The sequence below is a fragment of the Tympanuchus pallidicinctus genome, unplaced genomic scaffold (assembly GCF_026119805.1).
Source record: "Tympanuchus pallidicinctus isolate F22 unplaced genomic scaffold, pur_lepc_1.0 scaffold4, whole genome shotgun sequence".
In the NCBI taxonomy this organism is placed as follows: domain Eukaryota; kingdom Metazoa; phylum Chordata; class Aves; order Galliformes; family Phasianidae; genus Tympanuchus; species Tympanuchus pallidicinctus.
The window spans coordinates 46264505-46283534 of record NW_026294758.1 but is presented as its reverse complement, the minus strand read 5'-3'; the positions used below and the strand labels follow the sequence as shown (position 1 = coordinate 46283534).

General features: G+C 40.1%; 1 protein-coding gene across 1 annotated transcript in view; it reads right to left on the bottom strand.

Annotated features, from left to right (window-relative positions):
- Positions 1–19030, bottom strand: part of GLDC (glycine decarboxylase) — a 37313-nt gene that overhangs the window by 1881 nt on the left and 16402 nt on the right. Inside the window, exons 8-23 of the mRNA XM_052700475.1 lie at positions 18002–18098; positions 16967–17072; positions 15788–15927; positions 14999–15079; positions 14355–14452; positions 13708–13792; positions 13062–13103; positions 11991–12133; positions 11447–11522; positions 7555–7680; positions 6587–6736; positions 5994–6106; positions 5199–5340; positions 4131–4242; positions 2762–2857; positions 528–700 (exon numbers count right to left, since the gene is read on the bottom strand). Of these exons, the coding sequence (XP_052556435.1) occupies positions 528–700; positions 2762–2857; positions 4131–4242; positions 5199–5340; positions 5994–6106; positions 6587–6736; positions 7555–7680; positions 11447–11522; positions 11991–12133; positions 13062–13103; positions 13708–13792; positions 14355–14452; positions 14999–15079; positions 15788–15927; positions 16967–17072; positions 18002–18098 (1780 nt within the window). The remainder of the gene's footprint in view (positions 1–527; positions 701–2761; positions 2858–4130; positions 4243–5198; positions 5341–5993; positions 6107–6586; positions 6737–7554; positions 7681–11446; positions 11523–11990; positions 12134–13061; positions 13104–13707; positions 13793–14354; positions 14453–14998; positions 15080–15787; positions 15928–16966; positions 17073–18001; positions 18099–19030) is intronic.

Genomic DNA, 19030 nt, shown 5'->3' with positions numbered 1-19030 from the left:
CAGGAAGCCAGCCAGTATCTAGATGCATTCCATTTTGTCCAACATCACCCAAGATGTGAACGTGCTTCCAGCTTTTCACCACATTCCCTCAGTATTTAAAGATTCAGTGCAGCCTCACAACAGTTAACCAGAACTTGAGCCTGCAGCAGTATTGTGCCATAGTAGCTTAAGTAATTCATCTGGTCTTCATTTAACTGTTAGCTTTAAGGTCATTTCACTTCCTTTCTTAAATCAAATAAATAAGTAAGCGGTACTCCTTCACTAATTTAAGATGGTCCCCAAAAGTAGAGATCATATGCTTCCTTCAGTAACTTTCTCTGCTCTGTCTGCAAAGTTTGAGCTTTTACTTTAAAAAGTCAGAATTCCAGGTTTTGAGAACTTTCAAGGTTTCTAAAGAACTTCAATCTGTAACCCCTGCTACTTCACTGCCATACAGCTATTTTCTGGAGTACTGAAAGACTGGGAAAGGGGCTTAAGTAAGTCTCAAGAGTAAAGCTGGAGCTGGCAACTTGCTCTACGTGTCTTACCTTCAGAGGGTTAACCTGGGGGTCCATCCTGCCCTCCTCTATTTCAGCAATTTCCTGTCGAATACTGATCATTGCATCACAAAACCTGTCCAGCTCTGCCTTGTCTTCAGACTCTGTTGGTTCAATCATGAGAGTCCCTGCCACTGGCCAGGACATGGTTGGAGCATGAAAACCTGAAAACAGAATCCGTCACTGACAACGGGTCATAAGCCAACACATGCACAGCTAAAAATGGATTCAAAATTCAGCCCTTTAATCTTTACAGGGGTAAACGCATGGATTGGTGGTGTACAGACAGATTCTAAAGTATTTAAAAGACAATTTTATTATGTTATTTATGAAAGGGTTTAAAGTTATTCACTGATAATGAAACGATCTTAAAAACTGCGCTTTTTGCTCTGTCAGTTTTTAACTCAACACGTATTATTTTTCAATAATATCACAGAATGTTTTGTGTTGGAAGGGACCTTTAAGATCATCTAGTTCCAACTCCCCTGCTGTAAGCAGGCACACCTCCCACTAGACCAGGATGCCCAAAGCCCCATCCAGCCTGGCCTTCAGTGCTTCCAGGGAGGGGTATCCACAGGCTCTCAGTGCCTGTTCCAGTAAGTCATCGCTCTCATGTTAAACAGTTTCTCCCTGATATCTAGTCTAAAATCTACCTTCTTCCAGCTTGAAACCATTTCTTCTCATCCTGTCCCTACATGACCTTATAAAAAGTCCCTCCTCAGTCTCAGGTACTGGAAGGCCACTACAAGGTCTCTTTGGAGCCTTCTCTTCTCCAGGCTGAAAAGCCCCAGCTCTCTCAGCCTGTCTTGTAGGGGAGGTGCGCCAGCCTCCGAACTTCAACTTCATGAAGTTGGCATGGGCCCACCTCTCATGCCTGTCCAGGTCCCTCTGGATAGCATCCCTTTCCTCTGGCATGTCAGCTGTACCACTCAGCTTAGTAGTGCCTGCAAACTTGCTGAAAACTCGATCCCACTGTCCACGTCCACTACAAAGATGCTCCCAGCACTGATCCCCGAGGAATGCCACTCATCTCCAGTCTCCACTTGGACATTGAGTCATTGACCACCACATTCAGAGTGCAACCATCCAGCCAAATCCTTATCCAGCAAGTGGTCCATCCACCAAATCCATCTTTCTCCAACTGGCCACTAGGATGGTGCGTGGGACAGTGTCAAACACTTTGCACAAGTCCAGGTAGATGGTATCAGTAGCTCTTCCTTTATCCACTGATGGTGCAACCCCATTATAAAAGGCCACCAAGTTTGTCAGGCATGACTTGCCCTTGGTGTACCTCATCTTTATTTTCCATGTGTCTTAATAGGGCTTTCAGGAAGAAATATTCCATAATTGTTCCAGGCACAGAGGAGAGACAGCCTGGCCTATAGAATCATAGGCTCATTAGAGTTGGAAGGATTGTTTAAGGTTATGTTGTCCTACTCCCCTACAATGAAGAGGGATGTCCACAGCTAGATTGCCCAGGACCTGATCCAGTCTGGCCTTCAAAGTCTCCAGGGATAGGGCAGCAAATACATCTCTGGGAAACTTGTTCCAGTGCCTCACACTCTCACTGTAAAAGACTTTTTCCTTATATCCAAGCTAAATCTACCCTCTTTATGCTTGAAACCATTTCCCCTCGTTCTGTCACCACAGACCCTCCTAAAGAGTCTGTCCCCTTCTTTCCTGAAGCTTTACATACTGAAAGGCTGCTTTTAGTTCACCTCAAAGCCTTCTCTTCTTCAGGCTGAACAGCCCCGTTATTCAGGTTTATTGTCATTCCCTGCTGCTCACTTCGGCATTTGGTCCCTACATCCTCTTATCATATGCCAATGCAAGATTAATACAGATTTGTGCAGTAGGAGATGAATTAAAAAATGGGTTGCTTGTTATCATTTCTTTCCTGCAGTGCTGCTAAACACAGCCTTTAGGCTGCAGATCGCATTCTTCAGAGCAAGCATACCAAAAACAACCTTGGAGTGCCCAACCAGTCATGTAATTGCAAATTGGGAGGGCAGTTTACAAAGGCGGGGAATAGCAGCAGGTTCTTCAGTAGTTATAACAACTTCATGGATGCAAAAGCTCTTTAATGAGCTTAATGAGCATGTTGAAAAATGATGAGATGATCAAGGCAGATTCATCATCCGTAAGAATGAGACGTTTTGGGAACCTTTTAGAATAGATTTGTGAATTTCTCATTTAGGCTGCTGTTTAAAAGACATTTGACTAACCATAATCCTGAAGTCGCTTAGCAAGATCCACAGCTTCAACATTTGCTGTTTTTTTGAAAGGTCTTGTATCCAAAATAAATTCATGGGCTACGTAACCTGTAAGAAAAACAACGTGGTTTACTTTTGGGAGAATAGCACAACCCATTGAGCAGTCTATCCTCAATGGTTTTGTGTAGAATATGATAAAGAGACAAAGTAAAAAATATCTGCTTTGTCAAAATCTCTACCCAGAGAAAGTACCAGGTAAGAGCTACACAACCCAGCGTGTGAACACTGGTCCTCCAAGACCCACATGAGCTTAAGAGGTCTCATTCTCCAAGATGTATAGGAGAGGGTAGTCCAAGTAGCTCCGTATGATTTGTAAGCTCTGGGAAAATAAATGGATTTGTCTGTAGCCCAACATCATTTGGATCACAGACTTTTTCAAATTAGCCACATATAAGAAAACTGATTTCATGTTACATCAGAGAAAAGCTCAAATCTGTTGTTACAAATAGGCTAAAGACCAAAGTTATCCAAAGTCACTGTTCCTAAGAACTATGTTCCATTTCTTTAGTGAATCCTTCAAAATTTGAAAATTTTATTTACTTCTGTGAGGAAATTATATATTCTCCTCAAATGCAACCTGGAGGTTTAATCAGATTGTTTAATCAGAACTCTTAAGTTCAATAAATGTGTTTCGAACTGCATACATACAGTACTCAAGGTTTCTCTGGTGCCATTTGGCTTTAACAAGCAAAATAGCATTTTATTATAGTTATGATGGTCTAGTGTAACAGACAGGTAATTGTGTCCTTTCTTACTCCCTGCTTTTACAGGACAGGAGAGTTGCATTAGGGAGCTGGAATGTAGCTGAAGTATTTCCCATTGTCAAAGAGATTCTCATCCTCCTTATAAAACAGAACAAGGAAACAAAGTGAGGATAGAAATTTTTCATTTTTTCCTCAGAGGATTGTATGTAAGGGAAAGTTTATGATGAAAAGTTCTTACATTGTTATGTGGGATATAGAGAGATTAGGACAGGCTTGGAGGCCTGACATTGTTGCTTCTTTTTTTTCTAATGCGTCATTAATTTACTATTAGACTTCAAGGAGAACAGTTGGATTTTCCAACATTTTCTCCATCTCCTGCCATCATTTCATCTAACTACAAAAAAAAGCATTTTTAGTTCTGCCTCCAGCTACCTCTGTTCCATTGCAGTACCTCCACAGAAGCTGTAGCAGGCTATTCCTCTCCTTGTGTATGGAACAGGAGAAGACTGAGATTCAGCTGCCACATAGCATTAGGTAAGAGCTATACTGCAAGCCAGCTTTTACACAAAACATTTTGAAAAGAGCTTTGTAGAGGAAATCAAATTGCCACTACTTGCCTCTTACTCCTCTGAAAAGGATTTTGTAGTGCTTCTCTAGCCTCTTTGCCATGTAGTTTGCATTTAATATAGCGATCTCAGAAGCATGTTTAAGACCTTTTGCTCCCATTGTCTGAAAGAGGAATAACATGAGAATGTTTTTATATCTGTTTCTTCAAGCAAGATAAGCATGTTCTTATCCCAACAAAATGACAGAGTGGGAACACATGTGGTTCATTCACAGCAGCACACTGCTACTGCAGGTTTCCACACTGGACTCACAGGAAAGCACATGGAAGACATGGCTTGTTAGAATGCTGTGTGCCTAAGACCACATGTGATAAGTAAACAGGTGAGTAACTCAACTCCAGAGATGGAGCAGCTTTGAAATGAAGAGAGCAGAACTGGTGAATTTCATCAAGAGGCTTCTATTTCTGCCTGTGCCCCTGCCACTGCCTGCATCTTCAGGCAAAAGGCACCCACAGAGCTGCCTGAAAAGCAGACTCTGCTGCCTGAACAGACACTGCTTTGGTGTCATATCACAGATGAAACTGTGCATTAACAAAGATTAGAGCCAATTGAATACAATTGCATACTTAATTCTCAGAGGGAAGGGCTGGAATTAGTGTTTGACTTTGAGTTAGGCTGACAGGGAGAATGCCAAAGCAGCCCTTGCAGTTCTCTCTGTAGATGGGACAACTGGGAAAATAAGTAGTTTCCAACCAGCTTTTAAACAAAAATTTAATGTCAGAGACAGCAGAGGGACAAGGCTGACAGCAGATTTTGCCTGATTGTGCAGACTTGTCCACAAGTCCACTTGTCTTAGAATTATCAAAAGAATGCAGGCTGTATAGGTACAACACCACTGTCGTCCTGCCATATTAATAATTGTAACAGATGGCAATAGGCATTTCTACCTGAAAATAAGGAGATTCAAAGGATTTTAAAAATCTCTGGCTATGCCATGGGTGCACTGCAGTCTGTGCACTGCACTTAAACTGTCTATGTGATTTTAGTGATAGTGGTACTCAGGTCTGCTGATAGAGAAACAGCCCTTCAGCTGATATGCCTTAAAAAAAGTCTACACACCTTGATATACACCCAGGAAATGGGCAATATGGCACTGGAACCCCAAGGTGCAGCACTGACAGTACCCAAAGGACAAGCATCCTTATCCGTCTGAATTTTGATGACAGGATGGGTAGGCAAGTAGGGAGCCAAATGTTTCTTCCTAAAACAGAAAGACTGACTTTAGAACTTAAATATGTGCTGCTGTGTTACCATTCCTGAACATTTTCAGCAATAGATTCTCTTCACATTCCTTCCAAACACTAGGAGATCCGGTCAATGTCTTCTTCGGCAGAAAATGTAGTAGCCTAACTGTTGCCAGCGTAGGATGACACTCATTTTATAGACCATCAGAAGATACTCATGCAGCTATCCAAATAAAAATTATATTTTAAAGGAACAAGATTTGTTTTTTTTTAACAATAAAATTGGTCTGTAGGATAGAATCAAGATTTTCATCCACCATTTCAGTGGACTGTACACAATATCAGTCCTCAAAGCCCACAGATCAGTTCTGTATCCATTCAAAAACCAGACTGCTGAGCAGGATTTGCCATTCATACTACGTGCCAACATGCAGTCAGGGCTTGCAAATACCGATGAGCCTCATCACTCAACAAATCAGCACGATTCTATGACATGATTATCCAGGAGAAGGACTAAAGTTTACAAACAGCAATATACTTCTCACACGAATAGCTCTATACTTAAAAGAGCTGTCAATCAGGATTCATTAAGGGATTTTGTTTGTTTGCTATCTGGATTTATTTTCTTTAAAATAAATTCCTTAAAAAAAACTTAATTTAATATACTTACACTCCAATTGGTCCCATTCCAGGTCCTCCTCCTCCATGGGGAATGCAAAAGGTTTTGTGAAGGTTTAAGTGAGAGACATCAGAGCCATAATCTCCAGGACGACACAGACCCACCTGTGAAGTGAATACTTATATGTGAACTGATCTCCTGGCATTGAAAGACCTGCCATTGCCCTCAAGAAAATTACACTGTAAGAGATGTTACACATTTTCCTATTTTCCTTTAACATGATGCATCACAAACAAGTATCGATGCAAACGCTGTGAGTTTTTTTGCTTTAGGAATTCTCATTCATGTTTAAAGAATGCCTCTGACAAAAATTAGGCAGGCTAAGTCATTTTCATTGAATCATAGAATGGCCTGTGTTGAAAAGGACCACAGTGATCATCTGGTATTTCAAAGCAAACTTACATAAACAAAAGGTATACCAGCAACTAACTCCTATTATTATTCAAGGAATCCTCACCACCTCCCCTGAGCCCTGCATCATCTTGTAAGGAAGTTACAGCCTGAACTGAGTACTGCCAGGATACTTTTTTTCCCAGAGAAACTACGGGTTCAATTGTATTATATCTGCCTAGGAGATCATATACCTGGGCGTTCATATTTGCTCCATCCAGGTAAACCTGGCCTCCATGTTTGTGAATCAGATCACACACATCTGCGATCTCCTCTTCAAATACACCATTGGTAGAAGGGTACGTGATCATGATGGCTGCCAAGTTGTCTTTGTGCTTGTCCACCTGGAGGCAGAGAGGCAGGCAGAGGAAAAGGTCACTGAGGCTCATAAAGCTCCTTCAAGACAAGACCTCTACTCAGCTAATGTCTATCAGCCTAAGTCACTTACAGTAAGCAAAAAGTACCAGCTCTCATATTCACCAACACCTAAGCAGAAGGAGTGTTTTCTTGATAGGTCAGAATTTTAAATTGCAGAAGCGTGGTAGGAGAAGTCAAAAAGCAGACACTTTTGAGACCTTTAAACAAACCAGGTGAAACACTTGCTCTTCAAGGTAACGTCATGCACAGGTTATAGCTTTGTTTTCAGCACCATAGATCTATTACTACCGTAAAAAGCTGCTCAAATATGTATTTTTAGAAATGTGTCCTGCTAATTCCTTGGATTCCCAGGATTCACCTGCAGCAAATCTACTCAAAAAAGTGAAAAAAGTTGCCTAGCAACACCCTCTCCAGCAGAGATGCTCTTGAATTTAACCAAGTGAATGCTACAGTGCAGTCTGAAAGGTCTCAGCCTCACAAACACGCTCCTTTCATTTCAAATACTAAACGCAGATGGGAACGTTTTGCTGTAAAAGAGCCTGCTGAGACTCACTCAGCCACTCCTGCACAAAAGATCCTCAAATTAAAGGAAATCTCGTAAGTCACATGGCTTGAATCTGAATGAGAAAAAAATGAAAGAAATACTCATTCCTTTCAAGTACATATTCACTATTTTCTGCCCTATTTTCTCTCAGATGAGTATCCAATTTGTCTGTCAAAACTATTACCTGTTGAGGAGAAGGAGTGCTCCTGCCTTGAACACTAAAGCTGATTAAATACTCACCATCGCTTTTAAATGGGAGATATCAATGCTCCCATTTTTATCCACTTCAATTGGCTGAATCTTCATTCCTGCCATTTGTGCACTTGCTGGATTTGTACCATGAGCAGATCTAGGAATAAGGCAAACCTTGGAAGGAAAAAGAAGCAGGTCTATAGTACAGCCAGTCATACAAGTCTTTGAATACCATGGTTCATACTCAGCACAAACTCATTATCACAGTTCTTAAAAGGGAGACAAAGGAAATGTTTACCAGTAAACTGCTACTTGCATCAAACACTGAAACTCAGTTTCCTTTGGAGAAACCAGGCAGAAGCATCAAAATACCCATTAGGAAAACAAAGTTTCCTTTGCTCGATAAATCATATTTAGGAAACTGTGGAAAATGTGTTTCCAGAACATCATTTCAGAGACTTTTTATTGCAATTATTCATTTATTGTCTTTGTTTTCCAGTCTGGTGCTGAGTATAGTGACCTGGCAGGAAAAACTACCTGATTCTAACCTTCCACTAAATCCCAACTGACTTAAGCATTTCCTTCTCTATTCTATTGCCATTTCTTTTATTATAACTAACAAGTTTCAGGCAGTTACTTACAGCCTCTATACAGCTCAGTTAAAAAAAAAAGAGAGAGAGAAAGAGAGAGAAAAAAAGGAAGGGCTTTTACTTATATAAATATTAGCTCTTATCAGTGACAATTAGGAAAATAGAGATCTGGAGTTCACAGACACTTACCAGGAACTCCATCCATTCTAAAGTCAATAAATACACCTTTTTCCTTCCTTCCTTCTTCCCTTCCCTCCCTCCTTCCTTTCTTTTTAAGCTCTTTGCTTCTATTAAGTGGTTATATTAAAATATTTGTCTATTTTGTCTATTACGATTCTCTTGAGAAAATTAATTTAACAAAGCTCAGTAAGTTACTCAATATGAGCTGTATTAAATAACTAACATCAAGGCTGTTGGTTGGGTTTCTTGTTTGTTTGTTTGGATGATTTCACGGAAAAATGCACTGTGACCTCTACCTCATGCTCCATGGAGATGCTAAGACAAATGCTGATTACTTCAAAAGCTATTTCAAGCTACTAAGCACTCAGTCTCAGCAGATGGATATTCGCTCTTTTTGCATTGAAATAACAGTGTTTCACTGTGCAGCTGTGCTGAAAGAAATACAAAGATCACTGCTCTACTGGTGACATATCCACTGTGACACATCCATGGTAATTTTAAATGGTAATGTTAAGTGCCACCCAGTCCTGGTGGATTGTATCTGCAGCTGCTGGATTCAGAAGTTATTGATTAGACTACAAAGCAAACAGATGCTGTGAGCTGTAATTGAATGTAAGGTTGTAGGTCTTTTTTCCAGAAGAGGGCACCAGATCCAAATGAGGCTGACTGCAAGAAGCTTGATCTGCTGCTTCAGTTTGCTTTCCTAAATTGCAAAACAAATAAGAAAGCAAAACAATAGAAAACAAACAAACAACAAAGAAGCCCAACTAATCTCTTAGCACAACACTATGTATGTTTTGCAGAAGAAGCTAGTGAGAACACCTCTACTTTCTATAATATGGTCAATATATGGAAAGAAATGGGTGTGAAATGAAACAGATCTGAACTTGAAATTTACAAGGACAGACGCTAATTCATAGAAGGTAGTGATGCTACAGTGTCATGTATTAAACACTGTAGCAGTAGTGAAGTCCCACAGCAGTGACTTTAACCTTGAACACTTCAGACCTTCTTCTGTTGCCTCTTCATGCGTCTAGAACAGAGATCAGGCTGCCTACCAGCAATGAGCCCTGCCACTCAATCTTTCCCTTTTCACTACTGCTTTGAATTTAAAATGGCTATATAAGGCTTTCTTTGCATTGCATACATAGTAGCCTTCCAATGTGAAACAGAGAAAACAGAACCAGCAGTTAGTAACAGTTAAACAAAAGCAACACCACAAAGGAAGGTTGAATAAATTCCGTAGGCAGCTGCAGTACCTGCACAGTTAATCTCTAGAGTTAGAACTAAAACTATTAAACATGGTTCCTAGCAAGAACTGGTTCGTCTTTGGGGTTAGCTGTATCACCACTCAGGTTTACAAGAACTCTCTTTTATCAGGCTTCAATGGTATAGCTGAGAAGTGATTCCTTGAAGTCAAAGTTTCAGGTAGACAGTACTGAAGAGAATAAAAATTAAGACTTCTGAGTCTAGCCTTACCACCTGAAGATTATAATTGAAAACTGTTTTCCATTACTCATCCAGAACTTTGTGGAGCTTGAGAAGAAAGGCTATCTTCACATATTTTACAGAAATTTATTTGAAGCAATTTAAATAGTCAAGAACTGGATGAGCCTTGATACAGGTGATTCCTGTTAATGGGCCTTGTCTCACATGTGGTGCTGTCACACCCCGTGCCTTGCCTACCATGTTGCTCTGGCTACATGGAGGCTGGATAGGCACAAAACAGTATGAGCTGCTGGGAATGGGACCACAAGCCCATTTGGGTACACAGTACCAAGATATCAGAGGTGTCAGCAGCACCAGGTAAAAGCCCAAATCCTCACATCCCCTGTCTCACAGGGTTCAACCTTCTTGGGGCACATTTTTTGTCACCTCAACAACAAGTTCTTCACTCTTATGCCAGCACCAAAAAAACAGGTTCCACACACACACAGTAACAAGCCAAAGATGTTAAATAATAAAATCAAACATCTGATGTAAGGATGTACAAAAAACTCAAGAGCTCATGCAAGAAAGCTGGACAGATCAACAGCTGAGGAGAAAAGCGAGGTGTAATCCTCGTCTCCACAGGGTAGCTCACACAGAACAGGAACAGCATCATTCCAGGGACATATGTCAGCCCAGACACATGGCCATTGCTTTTATCAGAATGTTCCCAGTCACAGCAAAATGAAGTGATAAGCAGCATAGCAAACTGCAAGGTCTGGAAGCAGCCATTTAAAAGCCCTGAGCTCAGATACACAGTAAAGCAACAAGCTCTGTGACCAGCATAGGGAGCCTTCCAATAAACAGATTGGCATGCTCAGATCAAAACTGTAATTACCTTAGCTCCACGTTGGACACCAAAAAGGACAGTGGTGGGTTGGCCTGGCCAACAGTCAAACACCCACACAGCTGCTCACTCATTCCCCTCTCCCGTGGGACAAGGAGAAAATAGAGGTAAGGTGAGAAGATTCATGGACTGAGATAATGATAATTTAAATAGGGAAAACAAAAGCTGTGTCCACAGCCAAACCAAGAAGAGGAATTCTTTCACTACTTCCCATCAGCAGGCACATATTTAGTCACCTCCTGGAAAGCAGTGCCTCAGCATGTTTAATGGTTGTTTGGGAAAATCAATTCCATAACCATGAACTTGCCCCTTTCATCCTTCTTTTCCTGAGCTTTGACTGTGGAGTATGACATTACATGTTGTGGAATACCACTATGGTTAGTTCAGTCAGCTGTTCTGGCTGTGTCACCTCCCAGCTTCTTGCCCACCCAGCCTACTCACTTGAGGATGGGGTGCAGGGCAGAATGGGAAAGAGGAGCCTTGACACTCTGCATGCAGTAGACAAAATAACGGTGTAACTATTAGTGCTTTACCAGCTACATATGCAGAGCACAGCACCATACGGCCTGCTGTGAACAAAGCTAACCCCATCCCAGACGGACTCAAAATGGATCCAGCCCATTTGATAAAACTTTTCCTCACTCCCACTGCTTATTCAGTGAATTAATACTTTTAATACAGTACACATGATCTGTGAGGAAAGCAGTGAATAACAAAAGGCTTGTCAGAGACAAGGACACTGAGCCTAGTTTTGGGTGAGCCCTAGCTTCCAAACCAACTCTCCTGTCTCCACTTCCCACCCCCAGTTCCTCCCCAGACAAGTGTTGACACTTACACTTCTATGGCGTTCTCCTTTTGCATTTAAATAAGCTTTGATTGCAGCCAAACCTGCATACTCTCCTTGGGCTCCACTGCAAGAGAAAAACAAAGGCTGTTAAGAAAAAACATGAATCAGAACGGATTACCACTCTGCAGAAGCTTTCTGCCAATTTTGTCTTTCACATTTTCTTCAGGAGTAAGTTTTTGGAGTCCTTGTGAAGAATCACAGAATCACCCGGGTTGGAAGGGACCTCAAGGATCATGTAGTTCCAACCCCCCTGCCTAGCAGGGCCACCAAACGTACACATTCAGATCAGGTTGCCCAGGACCCCGTCCAACCTGGCCTTGAACACGTCCAAGGACGGGGCATCCACAACCTCCCTGGGCAGCCCGTTCCAGGGCCTAACCACTCTCCTTGTAAAGAACTTCCCCCTAACATCCAACCTAAATCTTCCCTCCCTCAACTTGGATCCATTTCCCCTAGTCCTGCTGTTGTCAGCCCTTTTGAAGAGTTTACTCCCCTCCTGGGTGTAAAGGAGCAAATGTTAAGAACCTCCTACCTGTTTGGCTGGAAGGAGATTTTGTCATAGCCAGTAATCTCACACAGGTCCTTCTCTAAATCTCTGAAAAGCTGCTGATACCCCTGAGCTTGCTCCAAAGGCACAAAAGGGTGGATGCTGGCAAATTCTTTCCATGAAATCGGCTTAAACAAACAAACAAACAAAATCCTCAAGTGTTGTAAAAAAAAAATTCTGAAGACAACTCTGTTTTGTTAATTTCTCTAAAGAAAATAAGCTGCTCTTGCTCAAATAAAGACCAAGTATTTCTTGCATGTCAACATAAGTTCCCAACCTCTGTGAAGGATGATTCTCAAAAACATTTTTTAACATTCAGGAGATGTTTAAAATCCTCACTTGCTTCTTTTTAGTTACTTGTGCTTACGTGCAGCTGTGAGATCACAGGGCAAAAAGAGATGATTCAAGGAACAGTGCCTAACAATCTGCTTCATAAACTTCTGTTAATTTCAATTTTAATATGAAAGACAAAAAAAAAGTAGGGACAAGGTACAGAAATGACTGAGAGGAGGGGGAGAAATCTAGCAAGCAAGTAGCAACAAGGAGAGAGAGGAAGAAATCAAAGGGTATTCAGTACCCAATGCTGGCTAAGCTGATACCAGCTGTAAAGAAATGAAGACAGATGGAGATTCCAACTCCTCACCTGAGAACAAGGACTGTTCCCCTAAGGAGCAGCAAATTGTCTAAAGGCAAGAACTGTGTTTTACTGTAAGATTTGTGAAACAGCTAGAAGTTAGGTACAGCAACAGCATTAGGGAACATGAACGTAACACCTAATATTTATTACGTATATTACAAATACATGTCTATTTTTTTTTTCCCACGTGAAGCCTTCAAAGCCACTTTCTTGCTTTTGCTGCACTCCTTACGAACTTCTTGAAGCTTTTTCAAAGTAAAAGACAGAGTCAACCCCATTAGCTTATTCTGAAACTTCCCCCTCTCCCCCTTCCCCCTTATGGAGACCTAGAGCAATGCCACCCTGTACTTCTCATGTGTCCTCATTGACACTGGCTGCATAATGTAGGTTGCAGGTAAGACACTATTATTGCAACTCACCGCAAGTTCAGCTGAACTATTGAGCTTCATTGTACAGGACCCCTAAAAATGGAAAACCATTTGTCAGTATATATTAAGAGATCTGCTCTGAGAGTAATGCTTCCTATTTATTATGTTGGCTCACAGCGTCAGAGGCAGATGGTGTATGGCAGTCAAGGCTGAACTTTCCCACCAACACCCTGTTACATTTTGGTGCTGTGTAACAGATGGCAGCAGAGAGACACTGACAGAATGATGACTGACGTGGAAGTGCAGATGAAGTGAAGGTGTGTCACTGACTTCCTCAGGTTGAAAAGATTACACCCACTGACATTCATTGACACTTGCTGAACGCATCTGGAGACCAACAGCAGTGGTGGGCACTGAGTTTCAGCAGTGGCAACAGCAACAGTGGGTTACTTCCACTTGTGCAGATCTTTACAACCACAGCATGCAGGCTCTTGTTCATCACTGGTATAAGTGAATAGCTAGCGGTGGTGCCTACACTAAAAACTAGTATTTTGTAGCTGCAAATTTACTCTACCAAGCAATGTTATTGTGCTCTTTGTATTTGTTGTAATTTCCATGGAAATAAATAGGAGGCATTACTTTCAGGATGATCTACGTATGTATGTAACTTTTTTTTCTCTTGTTGGCAAATACCCACCAAAGGAATCATGCTGTGAACCAGAGAAATATCTTTGTTTTCTAACTTCTTCATGTACCGCACAATATTTGTCTCAGAGTGATAGCTGGAGGACACAAAACATGGTGTTAAGGTAAGAAAGAGAAGCCCTACCACCAGGCTGATCTATATTCCGAAAAGGAAACACCACTGAAAAATAATAATAATAATAATTCTTAAAAATTAATAATAAAAAAGTAAGACTACGCAGGTGTAAGTGCAGCCCAGCCCTTTAATTTTTAGTTTTTATCAGATGCTTATTTCAAATCATTAATTTATGCTACCTAGCAATAATGTGGATGAAAAGCAGCTGTTATCGGTAGCTGAGAAATGCTATCACTGAACGTTGACTTTGCAATTTCAAGACAGTCTGCCAATATTAGGTCTCAAATAATACTTGTACAATGTAGCAAACTGATGAAAACAAACATTCTACCTGTGACCATGCTTTGCTCAATTAAAATTTAAAAGTTGTCTAAAAATGCTACTAAATTGATTATTTCAATTAGTAACAAGTGACTGTGACTACAGATACAAAACTATACTCAATGGACTTCCCAGTACAACTTTTGAAAGACAATATTATCAGTTTCCATTTTAAAACTCAGATTTACAGCAATTTCACAAACCTGTTGAAAACCTGATGTGTCAAGAATTTGGAAGTTCTCTTAAACGGGGTGCTAAGGATCCCCTTGGTTTCTTCACCCATTCCTTCAGCAACTAGTTCCTTTGACACAAACAAACACAAAGTCAGAGACTTTCAGATACGTTTCTCTTTTCATCTTCACTTTCTAGAAGAAATATCTTGAATCAGCAGCATACCACAAGCCATAGTCAGTTCTCCAGGTAAAAACACTATTAGTAGATGTACATGTTTTTATCTAGCTTATCAACAGTATAGTAAAACTGGCACAGAAGTCTCAGTAGTCCCCTCATCTTGGAAGTATTGCTGCCAATCACCAATGATATGCAAAAAAAAAAAAAGAAAATCCTGTGGAACAAAGACAACTGACCTCCATGCCCTCAACTCCACAAAGCAAGTAATGGGTTAACATAGTGTGTCTAGAATGACCAAAAGAACTAAGCTTCATAACCAGCTGAATACATCACTGTTGATTTATTCTGTCTCTCGCTCTAAGGCAGGATCTGAAATTGTCAGTATTTAACAAACAGATGCCATAAAGATAACCCCTACGTGAAAACACAGGTTTGTTTTTCACTGCATTTCTGAAACATTCAGATTAATTTAATGCATGTTCTGTTGTCCACTTACGGCTGAAGACTCGCAACCAAAAATCCATAATATGTCATCGAGGTCTTTCTCATTTACAGTTTCATCAAGTGATACTCCAAGCTACGGATAAAAGCAACACTCATTAATCAAAGCTGTCATTTCTGGGGGCATACTCTATTTGTTTTTGCCAAGAAAAAGACATTCCAGACACACATGACAAAAGAAAAAGACAAAAATCTCTACATGCAACAGTATGCGAATGTCACATTGTTTTATGTAACAGATGCACAAATTTTATTAATATATAATTTTCTGATTCCCACCTTTCCCTTTCTAAGCCATCCACACTGAACAGATCACAAGCTGGATAATTTGTGACTTCAATTCTCACACTTCTAAGTAAACTGGAAAATCTCCTATTTTGCTAGACCACTGCCACTTCAATCTCATTTTAAAGAACAAGATTTTTCACAGTCCTTAGTGGCTACCATAATGTGGGCTATATTATCATCTGTCTTTAGAGCCAAAGGACCTGAAATTTGCAGGTCATGAATTTCACTGTTTAGATTCTCTTTATAGAGCCCTTAATGGAATATTTAAAATGAAATAATTAGAAAACCTATTAAGCATAAAATGAAAACACAGTACATCTTTCTGGAAATTCGGCACATTCTTTGTACTGTCTTTATAATTGACTGTTATATCTGGCCAAATTACAAGAAACTTTTTCTATTCAATTTCTATCAATTATTAACTTCCTTCTTTTCAACACATTATGAGTGGAAAAAGTCAGGCTATAAAATTTCTGAAAGGTTAAAAGTTGCTTACTCTGCCATCACTGTAAATCCGAAAATTGATCTTCCTAAGAGCTGCCCTGTCCAAAACCTCTTTGACCGAGCATCCACATGTGACCGTCAAGGTATCAAAGAACACATCATGATGCAGTTTATGACCAGCTCGCCTGAGACCTATAAAACACATTCAGTTAATGCTATCGTCTGCTCTAGTGCTTGCTTACACAGCAACACTACATCAGACTTGCAAGTAAATGCTGCTATACACTAAAAAGAGACGTTCCCCTTGTGTACAGAGCAGTGAAATCACCAGCTTTAATAGCAAAATACCATTGTGCATGAAATGCATCTGTATCAGATTCAGGTCTAGTTAGTAATGCAGACTGATCTGACAGAAGACTTTTCTGACAAATCCAACAGATTTGTAAATACATAAACTTCAGAAGAATAAGTATACAAATTAAATAAGAACAAAATTGCAAGATTGGAAAGCAAAATTTTCCTGCATAAATAGGTGTTAGCTGTCATGGAATTTGCTATTACAAAGTTTAAAGGCTTAGTGCTTTCCAAAAGCAGCAAGCAGTCTTCTAGCAGAGCTGGCAAACAGTGCATGGATAATTGCTCCTGTCCCTCTCCAGCTCACAGCATTCCAGCTTTGCACAGCTCCTGACAGCAATGACAGTCACATCAGTTAAAAGAAATTCCACACCGCAGTCCAGCTGCTGTCATTATTTACTACTGCAAATGCTGTTCTTTCAGACAGCTATTAAGCTTTGGGATTTCACTGTTTGTGCTGAGTATGACACTCCATGTAACTGAACTGAAATGTTCCCCTTTCTTTAATCTCATTTATTATCTATTTTTGATAAGTTATTAGCATGTTTCTGGGTGTAAACCAGAATGGTCCAAAAAGCAAAGCACAGGTCCTGCAGATGGAAAACAGCATTATCAGCTGGAGACTTGCTATGATGATTTCTACCAGTTTCCCAAGGAAATAGAACACCTGCAAGCTCATTTTGCATATGTATCTAATTCTTGCATTTCATTAACAAAAGAAAAGAAAAACATTAGCCATGAATTTTCTATAAACATACTCCTTTATCTGAGAGCTAAAAGACACCAGCTGGCAAGGCCAACAAGCAAACCACAAGAGTCTCTTATTTAAGAAGGTGTAAGGACTGAAGAAGGGCTTCTGCAATCATTAAATATTCACCTTCGGCCAGGATTAATGTAGCATTGTGTACCCGTCTTGCAATATCCTTTAATCCATCAGACCCATGGTAGACACCGTACATGGCTGCCATATTAGCCAGGAGAGCCTAGGATCCAAATACAGTTTAGCATGTTATTATTTACAAATATTACTTCACATTATTTTGGTGGGATGTTTCTTTAGTACCAGGAGAGTCACATGTCCCCAGCTTATGTTACACTTTTATTGTAATTGCCCATAAAATAAAAGGTGGGAGACACAAGGTGTATTTATGAAACTGTAGGTACCATGAACTCAATGCCCTTTGAAATTTAACTGTCAGTTAACATGAATCAAAATTCAGTTATGCAACAAAAGAAGGCTGGAGAATCGTAAGTAAAACTAGACTTGTAAGAAACTGGATGTATAGTATTGCTATAAATTTTTTATGGAATATCCCATGAATGCTAAGTAATCAGCTCTTTTAACAATAACTATTCTATAAAATAAAGCACAACAGTAAGAGTGTGAACAATATATCAGTAGGAACAGAAAAGTTTATAAACTTGTCTAGCAGATGCTAAAGATAACTATTTACAGTAATTGCAAATTTAATCATAGTATTTTACTTAAAGAGAGTTTTGGGGAAATGTTGCATTTTTGCATCAAATCCCATATTCAAATTGTCAATCTGTATTTACGTCTAAGTAGCCTCTGAATTTCAGAACAGAATTTTTGCTTTGCAAGTTTCGGATGATCAGAATTTATTAAGAAAATCTGTCTCATTTGTAATAAATACAGCATCACTCAGCAAAGCAGAGGGATACATGGGCTCATTCTGAGCTTAAGTTGTTTTAAAAAGAAATACATACTATTACCCTCTCTTCAAGCATAGTCCCATTTTTCCAAAGGACATGAAACATAAACACAAGGGAGTATATTTCAACATTCTTCCTTTTTCAATAAAAAGTCTCAGAAGGAAAGCCAAACCATAATACTATGGTGTTATGACTTCAACATTACAGTTATCTTATGGAAGCAGAGAAGATGGGTCACCTGTGCTGTGCAGATGTTGCTGGTAGCTTTATCCCTCCTGATGTGCTGCTCTCGGGTTTGTAAAGCCAGTCGGTAAACTTCCTTTCCATTTGCATCTCTAAGACACACAGGAAAGTACTGTTTTTGTTACTTCAAAATGACAGCAAGCTAAGAGACCAAGTTCTATGCATACTAACCTTGACTGTCCTATAAGCACAGAAGGAACATCAGACAGGGTCTAAGGTCTCTTGATTTGTTCTTACATCATGTCTGGCAAGTCTGCCCAGCCAGGAACAGTGCATAGAAAGTGTTCTACCAAAATCTGGTACCCTCCTTAAGGTATCACAGAGTGTCCCTGCTTTAAATGTTTTAATGAATGTAGTCCAGGACTTGTTGTGAACACCGATCATAAAGCATCTTTTCTTGTGCCCAGCAATAGCATGCAGGGTTCGTACATAGAAATAACCTGCACAACGCAGCCATATGGAGTAACTAAGAGGACTATGGTCAGTCCATCCTGTAAAGGGTCCCTTCCCAGCATGTTGAGACTGGAGAACTAAGAACCAGCCCTGCATCCTTTTACAAACACTTTCACTCACACTGAAGAGAAGAATGAACTCTACGCATATATAGAAATCTGCATATGTGGAATCATAAAAATGTTAAGAGTTGGAAGGGATCTTTAAAAGTCATCCAGCCCAGCTCCCCTGCAATGCACAGGGACATATGTATATATGTACATATGTAGGGTTATGAATAGTCAGACTACTTTCCTCAAGTCGCTGTACTTACTACTTCCCAGTTTTTTGATGACTTAGTGTAAGAGAAAGGGATATTACAGTACAAACAGGCAGAATAAATCAGCTTGCACAGCCTCACTCCATCATAATTAATTATCTCTGCAGCGTAGGTTATTTCTTCATCCCACATGGCAGCAAGCACTGTAGGCAGGGCAGTGCACGACATCATTCCATGCAATGCTTTAAGTTTGCTTCCTAAAAACTGAAGCTAATCTTTAGACTCCTGGTTTTCAAGAAATAAAGATGTTTG